This window comes from Coenobita brevimanus, chromosome 98, assembly GCF_032717465.1.
Source record: "Coenobita brevimanus isolate Jiangsu-jjx chromosome 98, ASM3271746v2, whole genome shotgun sequence".
Taxonomy (NCBI): domain Eukaryota; kingdom Metazoa; phylum Arthropoda; class Malacostraca; order Decapoda; family Coenobitidae; genus Coenobita; species Coenobita brevimanus.
In genome coordinates, this window is record NC_137051.1 from 30,775,581 (window position 1) to 30,791,540 (window position 15,960).

The following is a 15,960-nucleotide window of genomic DNA, read 5'->3' on the forward strand; positions in this document are numbered from 1 at the left end:
CTAACCTGGTACAGAGTTTGACTCATATAAAGATACTAATTTAGGTAATGCCACTGGCCAAGTTGACCGTGTATGGAGCGGTGGCGGCTTGTGTCTGGTCTCCTCGGTGCCTTGTGTGTGTGTGCGTGTGTGTGTGTGCATGGACGCGCACATATGTGTGTGCGTGCGTGCATGCATGGTGGAGAGGGGTGATGTGAGGTGATAAGTTACAAGGGTGGGATGGTTCCCTTGGAGAAATGATGTGCAGTTTACTTTTCATGTTCTGTACGATCCTTGATTTAGAGTACTTTTGTTTCTTGGCGCAGGTGCTCCTCATTGTATTTGTGGTGTTTGTATATCCTGTACTTTAATTGTTCTTAAAGTGCCCATTAAGATGGGGGCACAGGTTGGACATGTATAATGTACCATTATTCAGATGAACAGTATGGAAACTCTTTTCACTTATTTCTTCTTTTGTCAGAAGATAATGTCTTTTCAGGGCATTGAATTTGTGAGATGTTTTTGCGATGATATTGCTTGTGTCTCGAGAAAAAATTCTGCATGTATCCCAAGTAAGTCGAAAATTTTTGGATTCCCTTAAAGGGAGTGACTAGTTAGAGGGTGATGAGGGTGTATTTGAGATTTATGTCTATGTGGAGTAAAGGGAGTGATAATGTTGTTTGTGATGTAGTAATTGTGTTTAGTGTAAGTCAATGCTCTAGTGAGTGTAGGTGTATGTGGAGCTGGTCTGCTGCTGAAGCACTTTAAATCTATTACTGGGTCATCAGTATAGGTCAGTACTGTACAGAGGAAGATGGGGTTGGTAGATTGTTAAGGCAATGGTTAAAAAGTGAGGATGAGAGGGCTGACCTGTGTGGAACACTTTATTAGTATTCTGAACTGTGAATTTTCATTTTGATTGAGTTCTTGAGTTTGCCTACCGGATAGGAAGTTGACTAGTTATGCCTTATCATTGTCTTTCATGTTTGTGTTCGTATTGGTATTGTGCCATAATGCTTAGTTTTTATCTTGCTATCAGACTGATTTTGTATTGAAATAATTTAAGGGTGCAGACTCACATGCCTTTAACATTGCCTGAAGCATCGCCACAGGCATATTGTAAAAATACTAGAATCGTGTTTTTGAGCATGCTGCATGCATCTACATAGCAGTGTCTGATGATATTGTTTGAGGTAAAGGTTTCATCTTCTTTTAAACTGACTTGGTGACTGCATGTGTCTGTGGCATTGCCCTTCACTAACCAACTTTGAGGATGTATGCTCACAGGGGTTTGAACAAGCTGTATTTTTCTACAGAAAGCTAAACACACACCAATATTGGGTACATCCATCACTGAGGAAGAGGAAGAAAAACAGACTCACCCTATGTAATACTGTAATCCCTCCATTATCCAATGTAATAGAGCCAAAGGCATGTCCGGAAAGTGGTCCCGTCCAGAAAGTGGGCACCTGCGTGTGCTGGACTGGTACTTAAGGACCCTAACCCAGCCTAACTTTAAAAGCCACCTAAATAATGCCCAACCGGACACGCATAGCACCTATTTAAACCTATTTAAGACCCTATTCACACCAATAATGGACATAAAGCATGAAATAAACGAAAAGGAACTAAAGAATGAGGAATTAGAAGTGATTGTACCTCAGCCAGGTACTTACAGCACGTCTGTGGCCGCCTTCTTAAGGGTTTGGCAGTGATGAAAATGCTCTTGAAGCACGGACAGTAATCCAGTGTTGTGCTGCACTTACAGTAATTCTTTGCACTGTGTTATAATTGTTTAACTCTGCACATTGTTAATTGCACCACACCAGTTTCAACGGCCAGTTTGCACTCCACAATTAACCCTTTGCACTCAAAATTCTAATTTCTTAACTCTGCACAACACTGTAAATTCCCGTGTGGTCTGCTGGTGAGGTATTGCAGTTTATTCACTGGTTATTCACAAAAAAAATTAGCACATGTAGCATCCACTGCGATAAGCACCACTCGCGATCGAAGTTCAGTAGTAACTGTTGGAGTATTGGTGATGGGGAAACATAGTTGCCAGATCGCAACAGCCACATTACCAAACTCCTCAATTTTCATTACCAATTTCGCGGCATGTAAGACGCAGCATTGTGAAAGACGCACCCTAATTCTGGCAGGGCAGTTCTGTGAAAAAAAAGTTTGCCCCAACCAAGACTGCAGTAAGGTTTCTTGATAAGAGCCATTACCACACAGATACACACTCACCTTTCAGAATCTATTCATTACTGATCATCAGCCTTTGGTTTCTTTTTTTATATACAAAGAATGGTACAGGAAAAGAAAACAATGCCCCTTCTTGACAAAATGTGACTGATATGAGCCACTATCACTTAGATACAACACTCACCTTTCAGAATCTATTCAGTACTGCTCATCATCCTTTAGTTTCTTCTTTTATGTACAAAGAATGATACAGGAAAAGAGAAAACAAAACCCCATCTTAACAAAACGTGACTTCAAACCACGAGGCCATCTCAACTTTGTTGATAAAAATGTATCAGTAAACTGATCTAAACACTGTTTTTAATATTTTATGAATTTAAAACCACAAATGAAGTCAATAAACTCTATTCTTTCATTCACTGATGAAAACATAAAATACAATGAATGTTCACATCAGTTCATTTATCCTAAAAGAACCCCGTCATAGTCCACACCTGTTACGGAATTTCCTCACATTGCCTTGACTCAAGCACAATATCAGACGACTACCATCATTAATCATGCACTCTAACTAACCTGTAATTACCTCCACAAATAATATAAAAAGGCAGCACTTGTAAATACACAAATTACAATATTTTACAACCAAAGTTCAATATAGCAAGGCTGCTTGGGAACAGGATAGACAGCTGTTTTTACTCTCTTCTCTCAGTATCACTCTTTCACTGTCAGCTATGTTTGCCTTGCAGCATCAACAATTAAAAATGTATGCTTCACTGATCATAATTTACTATAAACATTCATTTCAAAACATACTATGGTGAAAACATCCATTGTTACACCTTAGTAACACTGCTGCCTCCCAGTCGCTAGACAGCAGTCTCTACCCATTCCTCTCAGTATCACTTCCTCACTGTCAGCGATGTTTCCCTTGCAGCATCAACAGTTAAAAATACGTTCTTCACTGATCACAATTTACTAAAAACAGACATTCATCTCAAAACATGTCGAGAATGGTGAAACTATCTCTTAGCAACACTGCTGCATCCCAAGCGCTAGACAACTGGCTCAACCCTCTTCTCCCAGTATCACTCCCTTACTGTCAGCTGTTTTCCTTGCAGCATCAACAATTAAAAATGCATATTTCTCTTACCAGAATTTGCTAAAAACTGACATCCATCTCAAAACATTCGAGTACTGTGAAAACATCCATTTTTGGTCTTAACACTGCTGCCTCCTAGTTGCTATGGTACACACACACACATGTACACACCACATGCAACATTCGCTCGCCTCTGAAACATTTACATCAGTCCGTTTTGGAGTACCCAGTGGCTTTATTATATGCCAAAAACATCAAAATGTATTTGGTTGTTCAATATAAATATCATCACTTAAGGACATGAAACATCTCAAACAATTTATTCATCCAAACATCGTCAGTGCAAGACTAAAGGTATACAGCACCATTGATCCTAAATTTTCCATGGTTGCATCTGTCATGATCACCTAAAACCTATATTCACTTCATATTACTGACATGGTGAAAATTTCACTCGTCTTCAAATCCTGAGAATTCATCACTACTTCCCCCGAGTCCTGAAGCATCACTGGAAGTCATCACCTCAGTCATCATCACTGTTTCACTGTCACTTTCATACAGTAAATGGTCCTCAGTACCATCCATTGAATTGCTTATACCACACTTCATACGATTTTAACTTGGCAATCGTTTTAACTGAGCACAGGCGACATTCAGACTTGGGGCATTTGATACAGCCCACATTAACCTCCTCAGTACATGTTTCCTGAACTGAATAAAATCATATGGCGAGCATGAATAAACTACCCTATAAAATACATTGCTGGGCTGAAGGGATTATAATAAGCGGATTATCATTTCCCTTGCCTGACTCTTCCCACTTCTACTTCCTTAACTACACCCACACCAAACTCTCACCTACACCTTAGGATTCTGGTCGTTTCGGCCGTAACGTCCAAAATGGCAAACGATTTTACAACCTAACCTAACCTTACAAATTTGGACGTTACGGCCTAAATGATCCCCATTGCCGATCATGAGAGCTTTGCTTAGGCAGCAGAGATGCAGAGAGTGAACGTTGTCAATCATTCTGATCGCTTCGTCTGCTAAGAATACAGCAGAAATGGCGGACGCTGATTTGAATGCCCGTCAGGCACTGCTATTTCAGATATTGCATCAGTTATGCTACTCAGTGAATTTTATCTTATTTTCATAACAAAATACTGCAATTGGGTGTGCCCTGAGTTGCATAGACATTGCTAAAGTACTTCACTTAGCTGAAAAAGTGAAGCTGTAACTTCGTTAGCTTGCTAGAGTAGGGTGTACGCTAGACACTAAACTGCTAAGTTGCTAAACCGCTAAACCCCTTGACGGTATTGGCCAGTTGAGCTGAAAACAATCCCGTGAATGCTTTGTGTTCTTGAACTTGCATGTTTTAATATCTGCTGCATATATACACTCACAAAATATCACAAAAGTAACTGACCTAATTAGGGTTACTGAATTTCCATACGTGACGAAAGTGTTTTGATGACTTGGCAGTTTCACTAGCCAGCATCTCTCCAGCATGATTGCTTTGCTAGTTAGTGAATGGACGGCAAGCAAAGTGGTCATGATTGCCTTTCAGAAAGTTAGCAGACAGTTCACCAGTGAGCATGTTAGCTTGCTAGAGTAGGGTGTACGCTAGACACTAAACTGCTAAGTTGCTAAACCGCTAAACCCCTTGACGGTGTTGGCCAGTTGAGCTGAAAACAAACCGTGAATGCTTTGTGTTTTTGAACTTGCGTGTTTTAATATCTGCCGCATATATACACTCACAAAATGTCACAAAAGTAACTGACCTAATTAGGGTTACTGTATTTCCATACGTGACGAAAGTCTGTTTTGATGACTTGGCAGTTTCACTAGCCAGCATCTCTCCAGTATGATTGCTTTGCTCGTTAGTGAATGGATGGCAAGCAAAGTGGTCATGATTGCCTTTCAGAAGGTTAGCAGACAGTTCACCAGTGATCATGTACGTTAGCTTGCTGGAATAGTGCGGATGCTAAACTGTTAAATTGCTAAACCGCTAAATATCTTCACGATGTTAGCCAGTTAAGCTGTAAACAAACCCGCGAAAGTTTTATGTGTTTCTGATCTCGGGTGTTTCTTAAATCTGCTGCATATACACACTAGTGTATATTATTTTTAAAAATAAAATCAAGTCTGCATACTGTAGAAAACACCTGTGGTTGCTAAGCATTGAGATGATCATCTTTATAAGAGTTTCTTCTCAGTGAAGCCTAACTAACCTGCCTTAGTCTAACGTGCAGGACGCATGGGGATATTTTAAGGTAATTGAGACAAAAAAGTGCGTCTTATATGCCGCGAAATACGGTAGCACGTGTAGCATCCACTGCGATAAGCACCACTCGCGATCGAAGTTCAGTAGTAACTGTTGGAGTATTGGTGATGGGGAAACATAGTTGCCAGATCGCAACAGCCACATTACCAAACTCCTCAATTTTCATTACCAAATTTAACTTTTCATTACCAAATTCTTAAAGCTAGCATTTATTCTTCACTAATTATATATACAAGTGGAAATACATGTAATCACTCTCCTTATAATTAACACCATGTTGATTATTTTCACACTATGTAGGCTAGCAAATTAATCAGAGAGAGCAGACAATCCACGATCTCCATCCTGTGTATCCTCATACATGTGAAAAATCCATTTGGTAATGCATTATTCTGATTCATTACCAAACGAATTTTTCATTACGAAATTGGCCCACATTTGGTAATGAAAAATACCAAATGGCAACCCTTACAGGGGACGGGGAGAGGAAGGAAGGGGTGAAGGGGCCATGGTGTAAACAGCTGTTCAGCGCCGCGCGACAATTTCAAATTACGGGAGGGATTTTTTTTTTTTTTTTTTTTTTTTTTTTTTAATCTGAAGGTTCAGGTCCACAGTGTCCGGTAAGTGGGGTGTCCGGAAAGTGGGTGTCCGGATAGTACAGGGATTACTTAATGATCTACTGTACTACATATTTGGTACAGGAAACATCAACATCAGTACAGTAATCCCTCGATTATCTGACGTGATAGAGCCAAAGGCATGTCCAGCTAATGGCTTCTTCCAGATAGTGGAATTCTTCCCTGGCCCCTCTTCGTACGTAATCTAACTTTCAAAGCCAATGTAAAAGGCTACTACAGTACATCGTACAACACTTCGTGTTGTTTTAACACACTTTAGTCAAGCAGACCCATCAACCACAGACAAGCAGTCACCACTGCAGGGTTATACCCTGCATTGACATGATAAAAACATGAAAAAAAATGGCTACACAAGAAAAATGCCTTTGGCATGCAAAACATAATGGTAAAATGGAATAAAATCATGGTAAAGAAAATAACATCATGGTACAGCACAGTAAGCTAGAATAAAATCAGAGTCAACACTTATGATTCAACCATCTCGCATCAGTCATACCCAGGATCTCCTGCTTCTCCAGAGTCAGTACTACCCTCTTCCTTTTCCCTGGTGGAGCGGTCATCACCACATACCTGAGGAAGAGGCATCCAAGGAATAACAAGGCATCAAGCAGGTAGGAAACAATCACAAAAGCCATCAGGTGTGCCGCCAGAACAACTCTCCGAGAGGAGCTCTTCACTACACAGTTGCCACGCAAGAACTGAGAATGACCAAGGGGGACGTCTCTAGTGGATGCTAGGTAAACTACCCAGCCAGACAGGGCAGTGCCACCGGGCTATTCCCACCCGGCCGGACGGAAATTTTTGCGTAATCATAATGTCCACCCAGACGCCAGCATTTTGTCCCGATAAAGTGGAAGAATGTATGAATAAAGGTTTTGAACAGCCAGATCACAGCGTCAGGGTAGTGGCTTGTTCAGACAGTGGCCATTTGGATAATAGAGGGATTACTTACCAACATGTTTCCGAACAGTATTATGAGCTTTTCTGTGAAAATGGTGCTTCAACAACTTTTAAACATGTTCATGGTTGTGCTTGCAGCATGTTTTGAACACTGTTTCACTATGTGTATCTGCACTGTAAGACGAGTTGAGTCACTGCGTGTTGGCGAGTGCTTGACTGAGAAAATGTACAGTAATCACTCCAATATCCGACGTAATAGAGCCATAGGTAGGTCTGGTTATTGGTTTTGTCCGGATATTGGGCCCCAGCTTATGGACTTGTACTTATGGACCCTAACTCAGAGAAACACCTATACAACTCCCTCTGGACATGCATAGCACCTATTTAAGACCCAAATCACACCAATAAGGCACATAAATGACTGAAATAAATGCAAAAGAAACATAAAATGAGGGTTTAGAAGTATGTTCATACATTAATAAACATTCTGGTACTTATGGACCCTAACCTAGCCTAACTCAGAAAAACACATTCCTACTGCACATGCATAGCTACTAACACCCTATTCACACCAATAAAGGACAATAAAGAGTGAAATGAGGTAAGTATAGTATGGAAAAAAGTACAGTATGAAACATTCTGCCTACGTACAGCAAGTCCATGGCCACCTCGATGAATAACCGCCTCCTCTCGTACTCTGACAGTAAGAACGATTTCCTGAAGCACTTGCAGTACACTATTCCTGAAGTCTTGCACTGAACTTAGTCAATAACACACAGAAGTCCGTTCTCTTCACAGTGTGCACTTTTGTCTAAATAATGCTCCATTGTAACTTACTAAGTGTTGCACTTTAACCTTTCCCATTCTTTTCATTAAATAATGCTCCATTGTAACTTACTAAGTGTTGCACTTTAACTTTTCCCATTCTTTTCATTTTCCAAAGCCAAAACAAACAAGTCTATTTACGTTAAATTTTTTTCTAGTCTTTTCTCTCACAACTTTAGATCCTTAACACAACACACTGTTTTTTTCGCTGCACAACACTCAAAATTCCCGTGTGGTCTAGTGGAGAAGTTCTTGCTGTTTATTCACTGTCAGAGTCCGAGAGTATCACTGGCAGGTGACCTAGGGGTGCATCGCTGGGTTGTGGTGATGGCGTACCCACTGCAGACGACTCTGAAGACAGCCGCAAACTCACCTCGAGCGGTGACTCCACTGTGGCTGATGTGCTGGGCTGTGGCTCGGAGCATGAGGGCCTGTCTTGGGGAGGCAACGGAGTGGAGCCAGGGCTGGGCACAGCGGGGGTCACGGGCCTGAAAAAACTGTCAGTGGTTGATTGACGCAATGACCGACGATTCTGACGATTGATGATGCGCTGCCTGAAAGCATGCACTTCCTCCATGAGTCCCAAAGGCCCCATCTCCCTGTTGCAGTCTTGGTGTTCCAGGTAGTCTAGGACGAACTCTAGATGTTCCTGGAGTGCGCTCAGCTTGGGGATGGCTGGAGTAGTGTCCTGCTGAGAGGAGTCCGCATCATCGTCGCCTTCCTCGTCGGAATCTTCAAGTTCGGTAGTGACACCTGCAACCGAAGACACGATCTCGATATCAGACAACGTCTGATACCCAGGATCGCCCTTGTCGTCATCCAACCACTCACGAACATCGTCCACATCTACATCGTCGCCGTGCGTACGTAGCCGTGCATGGAAGTCATCCACATCAAACCCTAGAAAATTGTACTCCACATCCGTTCCGAGAAGCAGACGAGACCAACCATTTTCCAGAGTTTTCACAGGGACTTCCTTCCATGCACTAGCCCAGTTGTACAGCGCAGACTTGATGTTGTAGCGGCAAAGGTTTTCCAAAGTCCGCTTGCCTCGTGTGTCGCGTCCCTCCCTGCGCTCGTCCTCGTCCTCGAGAACAACCATCACCTCGTCCAGGAACTTCCGACGGTATAGGCGCTTTGTTGCCACGATCACTCCTTGGTCCATTGGTTGGATGAGAGCAGTCGTATTAGGTGGCAGAAACATGCACCTAATACGGCCATTTTCAGCAACCAAGCCCTTGTCGCACGGGTGGGCAGGTGGATTGTCGAGTAGAAGGAGAGCCTTTACCTGGTCGCGCGGGATTCCCAGTGTCTTCGTCTGGTAATGGATGACCTCCTTGACGAAGTGACGGTGAAACCAGTCTTTGAAGATCACAGCTGTGAACCATGCCTTCAAAGAATGGTACCAGACGACAGGAAGGACAGCCATCACCCCACGAAGGCACCGAGGCTGCTTTGCGCGGCCAACAACAACGGGCTTAAGCCGGTGCATGCCATTAGCACTGGCACAACACAAAGCAGATATCCTTTCCTTGGAAAGCTTGCGGCCAGGTACACACTTCTCCGTCTCCTCGGCTAGAGTGTTCGTTGGCAGCGAACGATAGAATAGGCCAGTTTCGTCAGCGTTGTAGACTTGACCGAGAGTGAGGCCCTCCCTGTCGATGAAGCCTTTCACCTTGTGCCGAAACTTGTCAACTCCATCCTTGTTAGCGTCCAATGCTTCGCCATGTGCTTTACGGTTGGTAAGGCCATGTCGCAACTTGAACGCATAGAGCCAACCCTCGGATGCCTTGAAGTCTAGGGCATCGTGAAGCCTGGCGAACTTCTCAGCAGCAGCCTTCAGCTCCGTTCCACGTACTATCACACCAGCAGCACATCACACCAGCAGCACGTTATTGTCGATACCAAATCAACGTGGATCGGTCGATTTCTGCAAACTTGGGGGTAAACATAACCTTCCTTTCCACGTTGCGTTTGCTTCTCGACGAGAAGTCAGCCGTGTACTGCATGAGTTTGTCTCGGGACCTCTTGATATCGAACAAAGTAGACCGGGCCAGGTTAAACTCGCGAAGAATGCGGGAAGAAGACCACCCCGCATCCACTTTCTCCAATATCTCCCTCTTCTTCTCCAGAGTCAACACCACTCTTTTCCTTTTCTCAGGTGGCGGGGCCATCATCACACACACACTAAGAGGAGGCCCGAGAGCAGCAGGAGGCCCTGCAGCAGGTAGGGCACCACCACAAAAGCGATCACGTGGGCAGCCATTATGACGAGCGTGCACTCGCGGTGAGAAACAGGCGGGAAGTGGGGAGGATGTAGCGGCGCTCTATCGGACGTCAGAGGAATGACGCGCCAAAACAATGCTCTCCCGCGGCGCATGCGGTAAGTTCAAATTACGGACGGGAAAAAATCGTTTTTATTTTTTTATATTTTTGGGTTTTCGGACCATTTTGGGAATGTTGGATCCCAGGACGATTATGTCCGGGTAGTGGGGATGTTCGGTTATTGGGCGTCCGGATATTATAGTGATTACTGTATTTGATTGAGTTTGAGGGTAGGAAGAGACACTGCCTGTACCAGTAGGAAAATTGTCTGAGATGGTAAATGAATATGTGGGAAGACAGTCTGTGGAACTTGACTGTTAATAGATCAGCCTTTACATCACAAACTTTATGAGAATTAATCATAGTAAGTGCATAATGTGTATTTTATTTACCATAAGCTTTGAAAATGAATGATGAATGAATTAATACAGTAGTTCATATCTCACAAGAACTATTGGTTGTTCTCATGCAGTTAAGCTTTTTTCTTTAGTTGTTTTTTAGTCCTACCCACCCCTGTAGTTTGTGCAGAGTAGAGTTGGAATCATCATGATCATCGTTTTCTTGAAATATCCTGTTGATACAGTATCTCTTACCTCCCATTTTCATCAACAGCTTTGTTGAAAAAGCCAAAGGATCTTAACGTTAAGGCGAGTGACATGTGGAGCTTCGCAGTGACACTTTGGGAGATGGCCACACGAGAGGTGCCCTTTGCAGAATACACCCCTATGGAGGCTGGCATGAAGGTACTGGTGTTGATGTACACATTGTATTATACTAGTGCTGTGGCTTATAGCACTTGTAGATGGAATCAAGAGGGAGCTGGTTTGTTGGCTGATGAGTGACAGAGAAATCAGTGATAATGACCATATTGAATCATGGTACAATATATGTGTGATATATACTAGTATATCAGCTTTAAATTTGAGAGGGTGAAAATGGTTCTGATTGGTGCATATGCATTATGTAATGACAGTTGTGTAAAAAATAAAAGAAGACAGATTTTGGGACCAGGTAAAGTGAAAGAACATGTGTCAAGGCATAGGCTACAGAGAACCCTTGGTATCAACCGCCAATGTATTTCCTTCTCTGAATCACCATGTTTTGGTCTAAAGCCTTTTAACCAGATCTGTATTCCTGTTTATCCTAATTCTTGGCGCGAAAAAATACCCTTTTGAAATTTTTTCGACGAGACATGCCCAATCATCCCCATGGAAAGATTACCTTTCCTGTATACTGTCTGGTAGTTGCATGTCAGCCCTTGTTTGCCAACTCATCATGCCCTGTTTGTGTATCAGCTTGGTTGATTTGCTCCGTGTCTCCTGCCTCTTATTTGGTGGAAACACGGACTACACTGTACCTTTTAATTGAAGGTCACCAGTGCTCCAGTGTCCCCTACAGTATTATATACTGGTGTTTTTAGTGGTAGGTGGGGGCACTCACCATCCACTCACTCAATGTAGTGCTGCTCTTGGGTGACTGCCCTATCCTTTCTTCTTTCTTTCCTTCCATCCTCTTCTGTCTTTTTTCCTTCATTCTTTCCTCTTCCTTATGCCTGCAGATGACTCTACACTCCATCTTCTTTTCCTCTTCCTTCTGCCTATGGGTGACTCTACACTGTGACAAGCCAAATGGTTTCCTGTACTCCAGGAAACCATTTATTATGCTGGATAGTGACCATATAACCAAATTATGGCGCCTGGTGGTTTAGTGGATAATTAAGGCCCTCCAATTGGATTGAGCCTCTGCAGGTGTACTGTATATCCAAGGGGTGGTTGGGGTTTATTGCTCATGTAATGCCACTTATGGATGAATGGGGCTGGTCACTCTCATTTTAAATGTCAGGATCATCATGCCTAGCCCTGGGCTCCTATGCACTTTGTGGGGCAAAACGGGATTAGATGATGATGATGATCAATGTTCACTAGTGGTAGGTAGGGGCGCTCACCATCCACTTATTTGATGTAGTGCTGCTCATGGGTGACTGCCCTTTCCTCTCTTCCTTCTTTCCTTCCTTCCTCTTCTGTCTTTCTTTCCTTCATTCTTTCCTCTTCTTTTTGTGTACAGGTGACTTGAGTAACAAGGCAGATGGTTTCCTGTACACCAGGAAACCATTTCCTACACTGGATGGTAACCATACAAAAAAATTATGGTGCCCGGTGGTTTAGTGGATAATAAGGTACTCCAGTCAGATTGACCCTGTGCAGGTTTATATCCAAGGGATGGTTGGGGTTTACTGCCCTTTAATGCCTCTCAGGGATGAGTGAGGTTGGTCACTTGTATGTTAAATGTCAGGACCAACTTGCTTAGCCCCGGGCTCCTACATTTCTCATGGGACAACACAGAATTAGATGATGATGATAATGGATGAATGTTTAGTATTCATTATTTGTCTGAGGATAACTCAAGATCATAATTGAAGGCACATTGTTCTCCTATGACTGATAAATAAAATACATGTATGCCACAGATCATGGCCTATCATGCAGTAGGTGGCGTGAGGCAGTGGTTGGGATATATACGCTTGTAAACCATTGTGATAGCAGAGTGTGAGTTTTATTATTCTGATAGATATGTCTGTGTTTTTGAAGGTTATTGGTTAAGTAAATAGACTGAAAGTTAGGTAAAATGGGATAAAGTAGAGTCTCTTTATAACACAAGATAGGTTATGGAGAACCTCATGCTGAATCAAGTTTGTGCTAAAACGTGACTTATATTTTCAAGTAAAATAAGGGGTTAGGTTCTGACATTAGATTGAGTGGCAAGAGTGTGAGTGAGTGGGAGTATGAATGGGGTATATATTGTGGGAGTAGGTGAGAATGAGGGCAAAAGAGGGTGTATGCACTGAAGTGCACAAGGGATGTAAAGATAATATAAGCATATGGAAAAGGTGGTTCAAGGATTGTGTTGGTAAGATTGAAAGTAGGATTACAGATGTGGGTGATTGTGTGTGTGTATGTGCTAATGCAAGATCGTGCAAGCAGAGTGAAAGAAAAGTTGTGGGCAAATTTGCAAACATGCATGGAGAAATTTGAGAAGAATGAGAAGGAGTTTCTGATTGGAGATATGAATGGAAAAGTAGTCAGTGAATGTACATTGAGGCTGGATGAGGAGGAAATGGAAAATGTGAGTGTGTTTAAGTACTTGGGTAGTGTGATGAGCGAGGATGGAAGGTGGGAGGGTGAAGTGCTTGAAAGGATGCAACAGGGAAGAAAGGTTGCTAGTTCCTTGAGAGCAGTGATAAGAAACAAGGAAGTGATTATGGAAATGAAAAAGCTAGTACATGACAGTACAGTATTATGATACCAACTCTAATGTATGGTAGTGAGACATGGACCTTGTTGGAGGGACAGAAGTCAAGAGTAAGAGAGGAGGCGGTAGCTCAGTCGGTAGAGAGGCGGCCTGCATTCCTACCGGACCCAGGTTCAAATCCCCGCTGGGGCAGGGAACAGTTTAAGGATTTGAATTTAATAAAAGCAGACTTTACTGATCTACCAGAAGTCCCACCGACATGTCATAAAAATACCCCCGCTAATACCAATACACCAGTCCTGTATGAGACAGCCCTAGCATGTATTCAATATGGACGGTGGGTGTTGGCGCCGAAGTGGTGACATGTAGAAGTGTATGGAATGTAGGACTACTGGGCCTTGGAAGCAGGCTGTGATGCCTATGCCCAGAGTTGGACAAAAAAAAAAAAAAAAGGAAAAAAAAAAAAAGAAAAAAAAGAAAGTGGAAATTAGTTATTTGAGCATGTGGAGTCACATGGAGAGACAGACTGACAAAAGAGGAAGTGCGGGAGCATTGTGGTGTGGATGTGGATGTGATAGGAAGCATTAGGAGAAACACACTGAGGTGGTTTGGACATGGAGAGGATGGAGAACGAGAGACTGACGAGGAGAGTGTATGTGATTGAGGTGGAGGGAGGGAGAGGGAAGGGGAGGCCAAGGATGAGATGGAGGGATGGAGTGGAAAGGTATGTGGGAGAGGGGTGTGTGAGCTGGGAGCAGGGCAATGAAATGGCGGGGGATAGGGTGACATGGAGGCGATTTGTTTGTGGCCATCCCTTATGGGATTAAGGGGTCTGGCAATAGATAAATAAATAGATAGTGAAGGTGGATGGAGTAGTTGGTGAGTGGGGTGTGCCTGCAGAAGTGGATAAGAATGGCAGTGCTCTAGTGGACTTCTGTGCGGAGATAGGGTTGGTGATAGCCAGTACCCTCTTTAGGCACAAAATGATCTTGAGTAATACGTGGTGAGTGATGAGAAGGGTGGATGGTGAATATAATGAATAGAAGGCAGTGATTGATGATGTGTATGTGGATGGTAAAATGAAAAAGTATGTAATGAATGCAAGAGCATATAAAGGTTGAGGGAGTGGACTTTCAGACTACCACTTGGTTGTGGTGAAAGTCAAGGTTCAAGTGTAGTGGAAGAATAGTAGGAAGGTAGGACAGGAGGAAATAGTCCATACAACAAGGGTACAGAGATTGCATAGTATAAGAGAGAACTGGAGGAGCGATTGAGTGTAAACATGATTTGAAGCAGATGGGGGACGTGGAAGGTGTGTGCAAGATGTTCACAGAAGAAATCTGTGCTGCATGTGAGGTGGTGTGTGAGGTAAAGAGAAGACATAAGGGGGAGCAGGGAACAGCATGGTGGGATGGAGAGGTGAGACAAGCTGTGATACAAAAGAATTTGTCTATCTATAGCCCGATCCCCTAATCCCGCAAAGGGTGGCCGCAGACAAAACGCCTCCAAGTCGTTCTGTCACCCACCATTTGCCTACCCTCCCCCCAACTCACTCCCCCCTCCCTCATATACCTCTCAACTCCATCCCTCCACCTCCTCCTCGGTCTTCCCCTCCCTCTCCCTCCCTCCATCTCACCTACATACACCCTCTTAGTCAGTTTTTCATTCTCCATACTCTCCACATGTCCAAACCACCTGACTCTATTTCTCCTAATCTTCTAAACCACATCCACTTCCATCCCACAACGTTCCTTCACTTCTTCATTCGTCAACCTGTCCCTCCATGTAACTCCACATGCTCCTCTCAAGTAACTCATTTCCACTGCTTTCACTCTTGACTTCTTCCCCTCTAGCAAGGTCCATGCCTCTCTTCCATACGTCAGGGTTGGGATCACAGTACTATCATGCAGTGACTTCTTAACTTCCATACTCACCTCCCTATTGCTCATCACTGCTTTCAGTGAACCAACAACCTTCCTTCCCTGCTGTACCCTTTCAAGCACTTCATCCCCAAAAGTTCCATCCTTACTCATCACACTACCCAAGTACTTGAATGCACTCACGTTCTCCATGTCCTCACCATCCATCCTCACTGTACATTCTGTGACTTCATTCCTCTCAAACACCATAACTTTACTCTTGTTTACATTAACCTTCAGCTTCCTCCTCCTACACAGTCCTAAATTCATTCACCAAACTATGCAACTCCCATTCATCTTCACTCAATAATACTGTGCCATCAGCAAACAGCAACACTGGAATCTTCCACATCTCACCCTCATTCATTAGAGCCACCCCCCACATCCACTGCCCTACCTTGCACCTTCTGTACAACCCCATCCATGTATATATTAAACAGCCATGGAGACATGACACAACCCTGTTTCAGTCCCACATTGAGATCAAAGAACTCACTCAGCTCACCATCCATTCGCACCGTGGCCCTTGCT

At 43.3% G+C, this 15,960-nt stretch overlaps 1 protein-coding gene across 1 annotated transcript in view; it reads left to right on the plus strand.

Annotated features, from left to right (window-relative positions):
* The window catches only part of Ilk (integrin linked kinase), a 220,664-nt gene that overhangs the window by 173,073 nt on the left and 31,631 nt on the right, over positions 1-15,960 (plus strand). The window contains exon 8 of the mRNA XM_080283683.1: positions 10,874-11,004. Coding sequence (XP_080139809.1) covers positions 10,874-11,004 — 131 coding nt within the window. The remainder of the gene's footprint in view (positions 1-10,873; positions 11,005-15,960) is intronic.